The sequence below is a fragment of the Ailuropoda melanoleuca genome, chromosome 8 (assembly GCF_002007445.2).
Source record: "Ailuropoda melanoleuca isolate Jingjing chromosome 8, ASM200744v2, whole genome shotgun sequence".
Taxonomy (NCBI): Eukaryota; Metazoa; Chordata; class Mammalia; order Carnivora; family Ursidae; genus Ailuropoda; species Ailuropoda melanoleuca.
Window position 1 is genome coordinate 90,689,267 of NC_048225.1, and position 15,747 is coordinate 90,705,013.

Below are 15,747 nucleotides of genomic sequence, written 5' to 3' on the forward strand. Positions count from 1 at the left end.
AGTGATGCGGAGAAGAGCTGCTGCCCTTAGATAATTTAGTAGAGGGAGGGTGACAAGGATACAGGGTGGAATGAGCATCCAGATAATTCTGGCAGACTGTGGTGAGGGCTACAGGAGCCACCATCAGAGCGAAAGAGCACAGGCTTCCGTCCAGCTTGGGCGACTAGGGAAGCCCTATCAAGGGAACGGGAGCTGGGATGGGACCTGAAGGATGGAGTGACGTTTCATTCCATGTGATGGGCCCCGGGGGGTTCTTCCAGGAAGAGCTGGCATGAGTGTGTCGGGAGATGTCCAAGCATTCTGTTCAGCAGAGGAATTTGCCCGAAGCCTTAACACCCTTGAGAAGAGAGGAGGTCTGGAAGGGAAGGCCAGGTCACCCTGAAGAATGGTCTGAGTGCCAGGCCTAGGTGTTGACCTAATCGAGCAGGCAGTGGGGAGCCATGGAAGGTTGTAAACTTTTCTGTTTGGTTCCACTAGAGCTTTCAAAGAGAAGAATGCATTCCTTTGGTGGGGGAGGGAAGATGGGATGAATGGCCTTGTTTGATCTTATAAAGCAACCGAATTTGTCAAATGGCATTTTTGCAGCAGAGAAAAGAACAAAGTTAAGTACACAGGGCACTCCACAGGTGTGCGGCTGTGTACAGGCATGCACTCTGCCATTTTTCATTCACGCTGGGCTGCTCGAGCATTCTCGGCGGCAGGGGCACATACCTCAGGGGGGCCCCAAACGCAGACGAGGTGCTTGAATTGAGTACAATAGCAGAGGGGCACCTTTGGACTTTTTCTTCTTTACAAGTAGGAAGCTGAGGTTTAATGGAGCACTTTTTGATCTTCACGTACCTGTCTTTATTTTATTCTATGGCCACATGCCTTTCATTAGCTTTTCAAAATTAGTAGCGGGTTATTATCTCCACTCCATAGCTAGATGCATGCACGGAACTCCATTTCTAAGCCACGCGGCATCTTTGTTGTTCCACGACGTAGAACTGAGCTTATCTCCTACCATGGACTTGAGTCATTTAGTGGATGGCTACACAGGAAGCCGCAAATTAATCAGTTAATGCATGAAAAATGAGAGCTGCCAGGAATTCCCTCCACCTTCTCTGAGGTTTCTCATGACCATGTGCAGGGCTCTAGAATTTCCAGTGTACAGTTACACCCTCATTTTCCAGCTTTAAAAGATAACTGATTTTTCTTGTTTTCATGATTTTGAGATGGGATGTTTCTTGCAGTTTTTTTGAGGTGTACCTTTTTGGGGGTAGTGTTTCATCCGTGGAAAATTGTTAGAATGGAGGTCATCCTCTGTATAATTGGTATTTGAGAATCAAGGCAATGCAGCATGTGGGATGTTTTCTGCCAAACTTCAGCCCCCAGCCCCTCACCCCCAAAGTCTACGACGAGCCTCAGAGGGCTTCACGAGGACACATAGCTCAGAGCCCCTTCTGACACCCGCTCTGGAGGTCAGAGGGAAATGGTGCGTATCTATGTCCAGCTCAGTGCTTATCAGCCTGGGGTAGGGGTGTGAAAGCCGCTGCCTGGCAGGGTCCGAGGCAGCTGGCCCCGGCTTAAGGCTCCCACCACCAGAGATGCGAGGAGCTCTGGAATCACGTCTGTCAGGTCTCAGGAACTGGTTGCCCTGGTCTCTCCATCTTGGATTTATTCCTTCAGATCATCTCTCCATCACAGACAGTGCTGGTAAATGTTTCACAGTCCCTGATGAACTCCCGCTGTCTTTGAAGGGGTGTTGGGCAGTGGTGTATGCAGTTGGCTCTCCTCCCTTGGGAGCCAGCACACCAGTGGTCCCAGGGGCCTGGGAGTCAGATGGTTGAGACACCAGTTGGTCAGCTACACACTGTGACCTTACGGAACTCCCTGGTTTTAGCCAGCATGGCCTCGTCTGCTCCCGAGGCCCTGTCGAGTAACATCTGAATGAGCCTTCTCTGCTTCCAGGTAGCTCTGAATTAGTTCACTGATATTTTAGTGGTAGACAAAAAAGGCCGGGCACTGTCCCTTCTAGGCTCATCTTTTGAAAGGATAATGGGCTGGAAATTCATTTGCCTGTACCCTGATTGTTAAAAACACAGAAGTCCTGGGGCACCTAGGTGGCTGAGTTGGTTGAGCGTCTGACTCTTGATTTCAGTTCAGGTCATGATCTCGGGGTCCTGGGATTCAGCCTCGTGTTGGGCTCCACGCTTAGCGGGGAGTCTGCTTGAGAGGTTTTCTCTCCCTCTGCCCCTCCCCCTGCTTATGCTCTCTCTCTCTCTCAAATAAAATAAATCTTTTTGAAAAACCACGTAAGTACTGACAAAGCAATTTCAGTAGAAGTGAGTCTGAGGGGCAGATGGGGAAAAAGGTAAATGAAAAAAGTGCTATCCCCAGACCCTGCAGAATGTAGGCAGCGACCCAAACTATGCCTTGAAATAGCCGAGAGCCCAGGTTATCGTGGAGAGCCTTGTTACGGAAGTAACCGTGGACCCTCAGTCCTACAGTGGACAGCCTTTGACTTGAAGGAGTCCAGGGGAGATCGATGAAGGGAGGCTACTCAGGCACGTCCCCTGGAGAAGAGAGCTCTGAAGGTTTATAAGCAAAACAGTAAATGGCCCTAACTGCTTCTGTGTTGCTAGGATTTGGCCCTGGAAGAGGCTGTTTTGGAGGAGCTGACCCAGAAGGTAGCCCAGGAACACAAAGCCCACAGGTAAGGCTGGCGGAGGCGCCGGCTCCCAGCCCCAGCCCCTGGCTCAGTCAACCCCCTGTGTGTGTCTTCCAGCATGCGGGTAGATCTGAAAACTGCTGCTTGCCCTCCCACCCCTTTCTCATGTTCTCTTCTTTCTTCCTCTCCCTTCCTTTTTTCCTTTTCTGCTTTACCACCAGCAAGCCCATGCAGACGTGGAGAACTCGTCTCTCTGACCTTCCTAAAGCTCTGTTGCCAGAGCTGGGGAGCCTGGGACCACTTGAGCCGAGCAGGAAGACCTGAGGGGGGGGCTTTCGGTGGGAAAGTCAAGGTCAAGAGAGAGGGGATCAAGACTCAAGGAGGCACTGAGAGCTTGCTAGCAGGGCTACGTGGAGTTCTGGGACCAATGGAAAACAAACAGCCTTCCTTTAGCTCTTGAGGACCTCTGCGGTGGTCGCAGGCTCTCTCCTCTTGGCCACTTAGCTCCCAAAATAGCGTCATAAACTTTTTCCTTTTTTTCCCCTTTTTTTTCTTAACAGTGGAGATTTTTTTCCCAGGTGGGAGAAAAATAACTTTTTTTTTTTTTTTAAAGCAGGCAGCATTATTCATAGGGATGTCTGGAATAATTAGTGTTTATAGGGCCTCAGTTCTTAATTAAACACTTTACCATCCTCTGATTATTCCCCCTTGAGTCAAGGCCGGTGGGGAATATGTTAATGAATTACTTAGTAATGAACCAGGTCCTCACAGTTGGGTGATGATTGCTCTTCCCAGAACTAGAGCGAAACCACAGCTCTGGAATTTGCCGTCAGGAGGGTAGGACCTTCCACTGCCTTCGTTGCCCTTAACCATTTCCTTCTTCGATGCTTTTGTGATTTTAGTGGAATCCTGCCAGCAGAAGCCGAACTCATGTACATCAACGAAGTGGAACGATTGGATGGATTTGGACAGGAGATCTTCTCTGTGAAGGTAGCAGACCCTGGCTCGTTTTTTGTTCACCTTTCTCAGAATGGCTCAGGCAGTGGGGATGCTAGCGATAATAGGCAGCAGGCCAGAATGACCTGGCTTCCTTATCGCTACGTGGCATTAGTTGGCAAGTCCAGTTTACTTTAGGAAGCAAACAATTTTTCTTTTTTTTTTTTTAAGATTTTATTTACTTACTTATTTATTTGTCAGAGAGAGAGAGAGGAGAGGGAGAGAGCACAAGCAGGGGGAGTGGCAGGCAGAGGGAGAAGCAGACTCCCTGCTGAGCAAGGAGCCCGATGCGAGACTCGATCCGAGGACCCTGGGATCATGACCTGAGCTGAAGGCAAAGACTTAAACAACTGAGCCATCCAGGCGTCCCACAAATACTTTATCTTAACTAAGAGATTTTGAAATTTTCCGTGGTCTTGGGCAGAATATCTTGTTGATAAGACAACCATCTGAGTGAGTCCCAAACACCAGCCCATCCAGCACGTGAAGGCATCCAGTCCCCTGCAGTTTTGCAACAGCACAAGCAGCTCACGTCACGTGTGCCTTAACATAAAGACCCTGACCGGTGGTTTTACCTGCTTACTCTCTTTTCTCTCCTTTGAGCTGATGTGGGAATAATTGCTTGTGAGGCAGAGCAAAACATTTCCTGTATGCAATCACACTTTATTTCTTGAGCTCCACAGAGCCTGTATGGTGGGTTTCCAGCCCCCTCGGAGTTTTCTGGAAACTGTGCCTAGAAACTGTTACAGCACAGCACATCTTTTGTAACCAGTGCACCTCCTGAAGTGGGTGTGGTTGGGGAGGGGGGTCATGGTGCATGGTTATTTATAGAGCTGAGCCCATAATCCAAACTCATTTTCTTCTCTGTACTGACCAACGTTACAAAAGACGGAGTTTTATCAGAAACCTAAAGCAACTGGCACATCTGAGCAATTTGGGAGGTGGTGCAATTTTCGCACAAAGATTTCGCTCTGAAGTGCGTCCGCTGGCTGTTTTAGAAGTGTTCTGTTCCCCCTCTGCTGCACGTTTGCAATTTGCCTTGATGAGAACTGCCCATGTGCATCGAGTAGAACGAGCAGGGTGGCCGCAGCTTGCGGAAAGGGCTAAATGGCTCTTTTTTAGATTTGTTTAATTTTCTTTTGCTTCTCTAATGGCTGCCCTTTGTAGGGTTGTAATCCATTTTCCTTGCAATAATGCCTTATGAAGCCATCTGCATCCCACTTACATTTCAACAGCCCATATATAGTCATGATATTTTGGGTCATTGAAAAATCAGGGTAAACTTTTCTTCAGTTCCAGAAAACCCACTTCTCCGTCCCAGGAAGTTGGGGGGTTAGTTGTTGTGCTCATTTACTTGTGCCGTTTTTAGGAGTTCTGGGCTGTGGGAAATCGGGGCAGTGGAAATAGTGTTGAAATCCACTGTGCTTGTTTCTGATGCGCTTTCTGGTATGTTCTTTAGTGGAAAGAGCACAAGGGGGATACTGTACCTTGGTCTGAGTGGGCGGACAGACGCTGCTGACTCAGTGCCAGGGAGTGTGATTTAGCTGGGCGTCCTCTTTGCCCACGTATCTGTTCATGACTCAGGTGACCACCTCCGGACCACGTGATTCCCAGAGACCCGAGGATGATGGGAGAGACAGCAGTACCAGTACCAGGACCCAGTACTAGATGGGAGGGACAGCAGTACCAGGTGCTGTGGTCAGCTCTGAGATCAGTGCTAATGCAGACAGGAGAGGGTTTGGGGCAGACTGAGGAGTGATGGAGTCCCTTTGGGCTAGTACGGGTCCCTCATGACCAAGTAAATTAAACAAGCTTGTTGTGGATATGTTGTAGGAAAGAACATTTCCACGTAGTGTGGGCTTTTCCATGAATGGGTTCTTCAGAATTTTTCAAGGTGGGAGGAGGACCAGTCCACTCCCTGACGGGCCTGCCCCTCCCCCTCCACACACACAGGAGGGCCGCCATCTCAGTCTCTGTGTTGTCAGAGCTCATGGACACAGAGAGGCTGCTGGTGTCTGGAGCCTCGATCCTTAGCTGAGTTGGACTCTGAGCCTTTAAGTTCTGACGGATGCAGTGCCCGGCCATCCCTCCTGTGTTTTTGCCCTGGGGAACTGCTCCTTCTGTGGCCCTATCACCAGCGGACTGCTGCACCCATCCATGTAATGGCAAAGTGCCCAGGAAGGATTTCCATAGAATTTTCTTTCCCCTTCCCATCTCCACTTCACCGGGCTTCTTTCCCCACATACATTTCTCTACTGTATGATTTACCGTGCACCTCTTTTGACTCCCAAGGCACTTTTTTCCTTCCCACTTCTTCTCTCCTGACCCTCTCTCTGCTTTGCCTCCAGCAGTGGTCTGGCCCCCTCTCTGTCCCTGTCCGCAGAGCCCTGTTCCACCATGCGCTTTGGTGGGTGGGTTGAGAAGAGGTCCCTGAAAAGGGACAGTTGTCTTTGTGTCTTGCATAGGACCAAGTGTTTTAAGGAATATAGAGATCCTTCTTTTCCATCTTGTGCCCTGTCGTGCATTGGCCCTCTGCTCACTCCACAGAGAGGATGTCCCTAGTAAAAGCAGGGGGCTGAGTGACAGTGTGCTCTCTGGATGGTGAGCCTTGTCCCCGCTCTGCTCTCAGGAACACTGGCAATAGCTTACGCTCTCCCAGGCAGGAGGTTGGGAGCACCTGACTGGACCAGGAGACCAGACTGAAGATGAGTCATCTGGGCTACCTCAGCCTGGGGACCAGCAGACTGCCCCACGGCTCTGCCATCCTCGTGCCCCTTCTAAGCTCCTGAAGCTCCCAGCCAGTGCTTAGCATCCCAGTGTGGAACGCGACTAGATGGCCACGCATCACCCTGTAGGCTGCCCTCCCACAACTGATGGAGGCCAATGCAAAGAGAGCAAAGCAGCTTGGAAGATGCAGAGACGCTGCAGGGTGAAGAGCGCCCTGCCTGAAATACCGTCCTCATCCTCAAGTCTCCAAGATAAGATAAAAATATATCACCTCTGTAAGGGAATAGATTGCGTTTAAAAAGGAACATTCAGGGGGACCTGGGTGGCTCAGTCAGTTAAGCGTATGCCTTTGGCTCAGGTCATGATCCCAGGGTCCTGGGATCCAGCCCCGTGTGGGGCTCCCTGCTCAGTGGGGAGCCTGCTTCTCCCTCTCCCTGCTGCTCCTGCTGCTTGTGTTCTTTCGCTCGCTCTCTGTCAAATAAACAAATAAAATCTTTAAAAAAAAAAAAAGGAACATTCAGAAAAAAAAAAGCCTTTCAGAAATTAAAAACATGATATCAGGTATGGAAAAGGTAATAGGTTACAATATAAAACACGAAGTTATGGAATGTGGGAGGTGGGAGCTAAAATAAGAAGGCCAGCTCAGGATGTCCAACATCTGAATAGTGGGAGTTCCAGAAGAAGTGAACAGAGGAAATTCGAGAAAGGATCCCAGGACCGAGGACCATGAGGTTGTAAATCAAAAGACCAAGCCCAGTGGGTGCACCTAGACACTCACGAGGGCATTAAGTAGTGGCAGTCAGTGCCTCTGGGGAGAGGAAATGGTGGGGCCAGGTCTGCTGTTGGCCTCTTTTAAACAGGCGCCAAAGGATATACTCAGTCCTGCAAACTGCAGACACCTGCGGTCACACGTATATGGCAGCATACGTAATCCAGCTGTGGACATGTACGATTTTGATTTAAAAAAGCCAAAGTGAAAAGATACAGATGTTCATGAAAGAGAAAATCGTAACAGCCAACAAATCTGAGAAAATTTTAAAACTGTCTTGGATGGGAAATGTGTTGTGACAAATTGAGATAAAATTTAAAAAATATATATGTGTATATAGTCCACGGGAGTGTGCAGCGGGGTGAGTTCCTTCAGGACTGAGTTACTTGTTGCCCTGACGCTGCTGTGGTTCATGCATCCATGGGCAGGAAACGGGGCGTGCCCCCCTGGGTGGGCCGCAGCCCGGGGAGAGCCAAGCTCCCTGGTGGTCTGTGTGGTCACACCGCTCTTCTGTTGATCTTATGCAGGACAATCATGGAAACAGTGTCCATCTGGGCATTTTCTTTATGGGGATTTTCATGAGAAACAGAATTGGAAGACAAGCAGTAATATACAGGTAGTCTTATTTTTCTCTTTTTCCCTTTTCCTTTTTCCCCTTTGAGGGACTCTGGAAAAGCCCACTGAGGATGACAGTGATCCCAATGAGTGAAGAGCCAGACTGTGGGTCAGAGTTGAGCTTTTCTCAATGCAGATAAGATCAGCCCTCTGTGAGGTTTGAGCAGTTACTGGAGAAATGCATCTCACTTTTCCTGGAGGCCTGTTTGGGGGGTGGGGGATGAGGGAAGCTCTTTCATCCCGCTTGATTCCAGGGAAGGTGCTGTTGAACCCTGCTGAGCCAGAAGAGTGGTGCTAAACCCTGAGTCTGCTTGGAAGCTGACTCTCCAGTCAGTCCTGCTGTGTACCTTTCCCCATATTCTCCATGACCATCATTATATCCGGACTGGCTTCTTCCCATTTTCCATCACCCTCTGCCTAACCACATGTGCTAGAAGAGTGCAGACTAATTTTTATATTAAATACATAACATTTTATATTTGTGAAAATACGTTTTGAGAAGCAATGAATTATCATGAATTAAAGGATTTGGGTACTTTTTATTATTTTGCATATTTATTTATTTATTGGAAGGGATAATTGGGTGATGGGCATTATTTTGCATTTTAAACCCTCTTCTCCATTGAACATAGGAGGACCACTATAGGGATTTGAGGAAGTGTCTCCTCCATTACGTGTCAATGAGCGTGCGGGCACCGGTGCCCGTAGTTGTCACCATGGTGTCACGGTTCTCAAACACTGCATGCTTGATTTCATTTATGAGGGCAGTACGGTCGACCATTTCTTCTTAGAACAGCTGTCCTGTGTGTGCATCTTACAGGCAGAGCTGTGCACCTAGTGCAGATAATCAAAGACCGCTCTTAGAGGCGAAGCCAGGTCCACCTTCTGGAAGTGGATCTTGCCTAGCTGTGTAGTCTCCGGATCAGCAGTTGATGCAGGTCATTTTGCAGATGTTGCCCCACCAACAGCTTCCTCATTGGCTCTTTCCCCCGCTGGGTCTCCACCCTGCCATTATTTTTGTCCATGGATTTTTCTCGTACTCTTTGAATGGAGACATTATTAAAGCAGGAGTGGGGAGAGAGATCTTTGTGGCTGGCAGAATAAACTTTTTTACTTTTGGGCATACTCAGTCCAAAATACCATATACCTACAGCAAATCATAAAGTAATCAAATAAAATACCTAAATTGTGCAGAGTTGTACATTTTTATGCCCACTTCAAGGTGCCCAGGCATTTTGTCCCACACAGTTCTCTGTAGCTAAATCAGTGCTTCATTTTCTCCTTGAGGCTGGAAGAGTAGACAAATCTGGCGTTCCAGCTATGGAGGTTAAATAGAAGAAACTTTGCTGGTGGTAAGCCACTCATGATTTGGTTCAGTTCCTTAGGAACTGCTTCCAGACCTCTTCGGCACTTATCTTGAAACCCGTACAGGATGGGGATTGACTTCTACCATAGTGTCATGGTAGAGTGTCCCTAGGTGAAGTCATGTTGTGGAGTGAGGAGTGGATCCAGAGTTCTAGCAGTTGATTTGAAGGGTTGGAGCCTGAGGAAACCAAATCTCTTATCTCTAGAGACCCTCACTGGGGAACATGTAGCTATGAGTCCGTGTAGATGTAATGTGACGGAATTGTTAGCAGACAGCTGGGCTGAGCACCTGTAGAGAGTATGGCCCCGGCAGACGCCTGTGTACACAGCTGGTAATGGAAGGGTGACTGGAGGAAAGCCTGGAAGCCCCAGGTATAGAACTCCTGCATCCCTGATGCACAGAGTGAACATGGCTAAGGTCCTGTCCGCATTTGTGCCTGAGTCGTCTACTCTGTAAAGTAGGAACAAAAATAGCTTCCTTGTCTACCTTCGGGAGTTCATAGAGAAATGATACTCTCCACAGATGGGAGGCAATGTTATGACTTTTAATTTTTTCAGCGAACTTTTATTGCATGCTGCATGCCAGATACTTGGTTCAGTGCATGGAGGGCAGAGATGAAGAAAGCGGGATCTCTAGGCATGGGGCCTGTGGTCTCATTTGCCCCAGTTAGGGATCTAGTCACAGAAGTAAACAGTTGTCATACCATGCGGTGCCCTGGTACAGAGGACTGTACCAGATTCTTTCCTGCCATGTTGGTGGTTGGGGATGAGGGAGAGAGAGAAGGTGACTTCTGAGCTGAGTTTTAAAGGAATCCTCTAAGTAGAGGGAAGGGAAGTGTAATGTTGGCATGAAGAGGCAGTGGGCAGGGAGTTATAGACTGGGGCAAAGAGTGAGGTAGGCAGTAGTAAGAGATGCTTCAAGATTGACTCCAAGTAGGGTGGGAAACAGTAGCTTACCTTCCCCTGTTTGGTGGTTATTTCGTGTGTCTCATTTTAGCTAAGGTCTTCGTGAGGAAAGGGAAGGAAATTTGTGCGTGTGTGTGTGTGTGTGTGTGTGTAGATCACAAAAATGTAGGCACATTAGATGCTCCCCGGGCACTTCTTCTTGGTGGCATAATCCATCCGTAGCATACACTGCAACACAGGATCTATGTGGCTTCTTTGGCCTTGATTCCTGGAAACACATGACTTTAAAATATGCTCCTCCATCATTAAAAGCAGGGATCATGGGAAATTCTTTGCAGTTTGGAAACGTGAAAAACAAGGCAGGAGATCCTTGAACATTTCCCTCATCACTAGTCGTAAAGGAAACCGTACTTCACGAACTGCAGTATCCAGATATATGTTTACAGCATTTTTAGGTATTTAAGTCGCCACGTGTTGTGTTTTACCTTTTTGCTTGGAGAGGAGGAATATTTAGCTTTCAGCACTAGAGTTAAATCGTAATTTGTCCAGTGAGACTCACCAGTAGCAGGCAAGCACCCTGAGCTGATGCGTGACTGCATGGAACATCGTTGGCAAACCCAGTTGCCTGTCTTTTGACCAGGTGGAACGATATCGGGAATGTCACTCACAACAAGTCTGCTATTCTAGTGGAGCTCATCAACAAAGAAGAGACTGCCCTCTTTCACACGGTAAGCCAAACGGGAAGACGGGCGGCGTCTGACAGGCAGCTTGCCCTTTGATTTCTCCACTCCCTCTATCCTTTCCTTGCTCTCCATATCGTGAGGGAATGAGTATTCTCTGGAACCGACAACTGCCCAGGCCCCGCCCAGTGCTATCATGACTCATTTCCAGGTCGTGGTGGCAATTTCTTGTTCAAAACGCCAGGTTTCCAAGCTGAGTTTGGACTCTGGGATTTGGGTTCCTGCACCTGCTGTGTTTGTGGTGGATCACATGTCTGGCGTGCCGCGTTCCTCAGTGCTCAGGTTGCAGCCCGCATCCAGTAACCCCTCGATGCTATTGCCCGGCACTTTCTTTTGCTGGCTGACCTGGATTTCCTTCCCCAGCACAGCCCAAGCCTCACCTGAAGTAAACAGAGTGATGCCCCTTCTGTTGAGCGCCCCCTTGAGAGCCAAGTGAGCCATGCACCTCACTGCCTCTGGGCGATGCTCCGTGTTCCTTCCAGGCTCTGTCTTCATTCATTCATTTATATTAAATCAGTTGGTTTGGAGCCGTGTGAAGACACGCCGGCTCATCGGTGTAAGCCCAGTGCCCTGAGCATAATGGATACTTGTAACTGACGGATGTCTACATCCTTGGGTGGCCTTCCTAGCCATGCCCACCATAGGATTTCAGCACGTGGGTTTGCGGCTCAGGGTGCTGTTTCGTGCTTGGCCTGATGGGAGGAAGGGAGATGGCCCTGCTCCAGAGAATCCTCGGGAAATGCATCTATAGTCAAACAAATGTTTATTTTTTTCCCTGTCTCTTCTTTTCCAAGGACGATATTGAAAATGCCAAGTACATTTCTCGGTTGTTTGCTACACGGCACAAGTTTTACAAACAGAACAAAATCTGCACTGAGTAAGTAAACGTGTCGCCTACCCCCTCGCTCCGTGGCTTGCTCACGTTCCAGTCATGCGCTGTAGGGATGTTGTAGACTGCTTAGACTGCTTTTTCCTTTTGCCCTCTTCCCTCCTTCCTCGTGGAAGCTAAAGGAATAAGCAGAATCCAGGCAGGAGTGAAAGAACTTTAATGATGGAGAGTGTCTGGCGTGGTGCATGTGCCTGGAGCGAAAATAATTCACAAATTGACTGTGAGCGCTTGACTACCTGGATGGGTCGGCCCGCATTAGTGCCTTTCCAGCCTCTGCTAGGAGTTCGGAGGAGCCGAGCCGTTCCCAATTTGCCAGGGTGCCCCTTCGTGTCAGATGCAGAGTAGGGTCAGAAGTGTGTAACAGAGTGGCAAGCCAACTTGAAAGAAAAGAAGCTTCTGTCATCCTCAGCCCTGTTTCTCTTACACAGTTGGCTAACCCTGCGTGTGCTTCTGGGTCATGTCATCTGCCTGTAAATGAGAGGCCAGGGTAATTACAGGAAGACTTGGAAGACACTAATAGATGTCATGAGTCCATGTGCGTGTTTCAAATTTAATTTGGAAATAAAGACGAAAAAGGGAGTCTGATACGGGAACTTAAATGTGACCTGACCTTGGATGTGGCGTCGCTGGGCCTCACGCTATCATCGCCTTTATTTTGGTTGCCTTCAAAAGACGTTTTCCTCAGCAGAGAACGTTCGGCAGTTGGGGCACCCAAGGTGCTTAATTGTGTTTCAAAGAATTCGGGGCTATCAGTGCAAGAGAGGGACTGCTTTTCCATTCTCCCAGTGGACACATCCAAGAGTGTGAGAGTATCGTCCCAGAGCAGTTCCTGCTGCAAATTGCGGCTGCCTTAGAGCCAGAGCCTCCCGTCCTCACAGACTTTCTTCTCTACACGATGGAGGCTCTTTCCAGCCAGTCATTGCCGTTGGTCACCGTTGGAGTCTGAGAGGAGAGGCGATAGGGTCAGGTCTGCCAGCAAAGTTGGCAAATGTAAATTTAGAGGGACAGCGATCGGGGAGTGGCAAATCAGACAGCCATGGCTACGGGCGTGTGCACACACGCATGCACACGCACACGTGCCCTTCTTTTGAACACATCCCCTATAGATCACCTCTGGGTGGGTCCGCTCTGCTGTGGTCTTTGATTTGTGGGGTTGTCTCTGACATTCACAGGAGTTCTGTGGTTGACTTCTGGAGGGTGAATTAAAATAAAACTGCTCCGAGAAGTGAATTTTACGGTGGTCTTCTGGTTTGACCATTTCTCAGCAAGTGGATTTATCATAAAATTTTCTTGTATTTTTACAAGTATTTTTATCTTGTGGTCTTCTAATATTAGAAGACTCTAATACACTCCTGTATTAGAGTGAAAACTAAGAAAATTGTGGAATTTTTTTTTTACTTCTGGAATAGCCATGCTTTTTTTTACTTCTGGAATAACCGTGCTTTTCCCGATTCCTAACCAGGTGTGAGAGGTTCTTAACCTCTCATCTGATAAGACCCGGGACTCTCTAACATATACACACACACACATACCCCATATGCACAGTAAATCCAGAATCTCAGTGCAGGCTGCAGTAAGGCCTGAGATAACTCCCTGGAGTTTTAGGGAATCTAGCATCATCTTAACAGCATCCTTCTCTAGAGGTCTCCACACCCTGACCTCTAAAAGACTGTCATTGATTTTTATTCCTATTTTTACATTTTACTCACGGAGCTACTGCTCGTCATCTTCCCATATAGCTCCAGGGAGTGGTTCCCGTATTTCTTGACTTGAGAAGAAAAATTGGAGGTCTTATTTGGCCAGTTAAAAAATATCCAACATTACTATATTGTTTCCATCACTTCATAAAAGAAAAGATGTAAAAGGGGAAGGAAAGATGAGCTGTCAGACTAACAAGAGTGCTTTAAATGGAAGAATTCTAACTTTACGGAAAACTCTACATGTCCTGGGTTTTTTGTTTGTTTTTGTCTTTTTATGATTTCACCGAAGTGTAGGGAAAGTGTTGCTCGGTAATTTGGGACCCATTTCTCAAAGGCACCTTTGATTTCAACGCTCCAGAATTTGATAATACTCTTAGTCCCCACACATTCTTATCTCTGTATTTTAAAAAATTCACTTTCCTTCTCAGTCTGGAAAGGATCTGATTAGATAAATACTTGTCAAATCTGTATTATCTTAATTCAAAGAGACCTTTATATGGTCTCACTCAAACATATTTAATCCATTTTGGATTTCATTTGACTGGCGGCATTTTAGAAAAATATTTTTTCTACTTGTTTTTCATTATGAAAGATTTTATACATACACAAAGATACAAAGAATATAATTTTTTAAAAATCCATGTAATAGTGATATTTTTCATTCTTGCTTTTTTCCCTCATAATCTTTCTTTGGAAATAAGCCTTATTCTTCTGTAAAACTTATTACCTAAGGATCATATGCTCCAAACATTCTGAAAATAAAAGAATAAAAAGGAAATCAAAATTTTTCATGGCCTCATCATTCTGAAATAAATGTTTACATTTTGCCGTAAATTATTTACCCATAGCATCTGTTTTCCCCCTTTCCCCCCTCTCTTGTTTTTCTGGTCATCTTCTATCTGATAAAATGACCATTCTCTTTTTTTTTTTTAACTTTTCATGTAGACAATCAAATTCTCCACCCCCCATCAGACGCCAGCCCACCTGGAGCCGATCCTCTCTGGTATGTATAAAGTCTTCAGTAATCAAGTGGTCTGACTGTTGGGGATGGAGTGTCCTTTTGTTGCTAATTGGAGAGGGGGCATGCCTAGGGCATCGTGACCAGGTGAGATCTGATGAAAACACAGAAGAACATCAGTCTCCCGAGCAGGTGTGATGAAGGTCCATGTCCCATTTGTGTTCCATCATGGAACACCCATGGCCATCACTTCTTCAAGTGTGGCTCAAGGTTCACCGTTAAGAGTAAGAGTAAGTCTCAGGGCCAATGAGACCATGTTTCTTCAGCGTGCAACCTGTTGTGTGTATTTTTGTCCATCTGCTCATCTGGGTTTTATCACTCCCTGTTCCTGGTTGTTACATACAGACGTGTCTTCAGTTACAAGCTCCACAAATTCTTTTGTATTCACTGCCCATAGATGGAGCTTAATAAACTAAACAGAAAATGCTTTTTAGGGGTGCCTGGGTGGCTCGGTCGGTTAAGCACCTGACTCTCGGGCTCAGGTCACAATTTCAGAGTTGTGAGATTGAGCCCCACCTCAGGCTCTGTGCTGGGTGTGGAATCTGCTTAAAATTCTTTCTCTTCTTCTCCCTCTTGCCCCTCCCCACCCTCCTTCCCCTTTCCCTCTCTAAAAGAAGAAAGAAAGAAAAGGAAAGAAAAAGAAAATGCTTTTTAAATGAACCAAAATTGAATGAGTTTCATTGATGGTCTTTGGTAGGATGCTCAGTGGGGAAGATTAATTGCACATCTTCTAATTGATCTACTTTTCTAACAGTTTTTTTAAAAACCTGCTCCTCTATTAAATAAGGAAACACAGCTCTAATTTCAATACATGTGTTGTATCTTAGGCTGTGTTTTGAGGATGACTTAAGGATAATATCATAGAAAGATGCAGGAGAGTTAGCTTCCTTTAAAATATCTACTTAAGTCATAATTCTTATGTTTTAGATTGTGATGTCTGACGCAAAATCAAAAATAAACGTGTGACCTTTGTAATTTCCTAGATGAGCGTTTCCTTCGAGACGATAGAATAGAATTGAATTTTTCCTCATACACAATGTGTACCCAATAGCACATCTTTAACTTGTCTTTTAAAAGGAAAGTTTTGAGGATTTTTTTTCTGGAAAATGCATAGACAATGAACTCTTAGAATTCTAGAGTTGCACCATTATGTCATCACATTCCTGAGTCCCCACGTGAATATTCTTAATCTTGCTATCATGCATTATATCCCACAAGTGGAGATCTAGAAGGTCACTTTGGGCTTTTCCCTTGTGGCATTAATAGATTTGGTCATGGCACTGGTTATTTTATGCTTCTCCTTTGTGAATATTATTTTTACTTTTTTCTTTAGAGACCACATGTCTTCATTAGGGGGATAATTTTTCACTTA

The 15,747-nt window shown here is 46.7% G+C and overlaps 1 protein-coding gene across 2 annotated transcripts in view; it reads left to right on the forward strand.

The window, feature by feature from the left end:
- The window catches only part of PTPN14 (protein tyrosine phosphatase non-receptor type 14), a 170,671-nt gene that overhangs the window by 124,083 nt on the left and 30,841 nt on the right, over positions 1 to 15,747 (forward strand). For both annotated transcript variants that reach the window (XM_034666854.1, XM_034666855.1), the window contains exons 6-11: positions 2,625 to 2,695; positions 3,553 to 3,640; positions 7,670 to 7,758; positions 10,669 to 10,756; positions 11,563 to 11,645; positions 14,303 to 14,360. In XM_034666854.1, the coding sequence (XP_034522745.1) occupies positions 2,625 to 2,695; positions 3,553 to 3,640; positions 7,670 to 7,758; positions 10,669 to 10,756; positions 11,563 to 11,645; positions 14,303 to 14,360 (477 nt within the window). The remainder of the gene's footprint in view (positions 1 to 2,624; positions 2,696 to 3,552; positions 3,641 to 7,669; positions 7,759 to 10,668; positions 10,757 to 11,562; positions 11,646 to 14,302; positions 14,361 to 15,747) is intronic.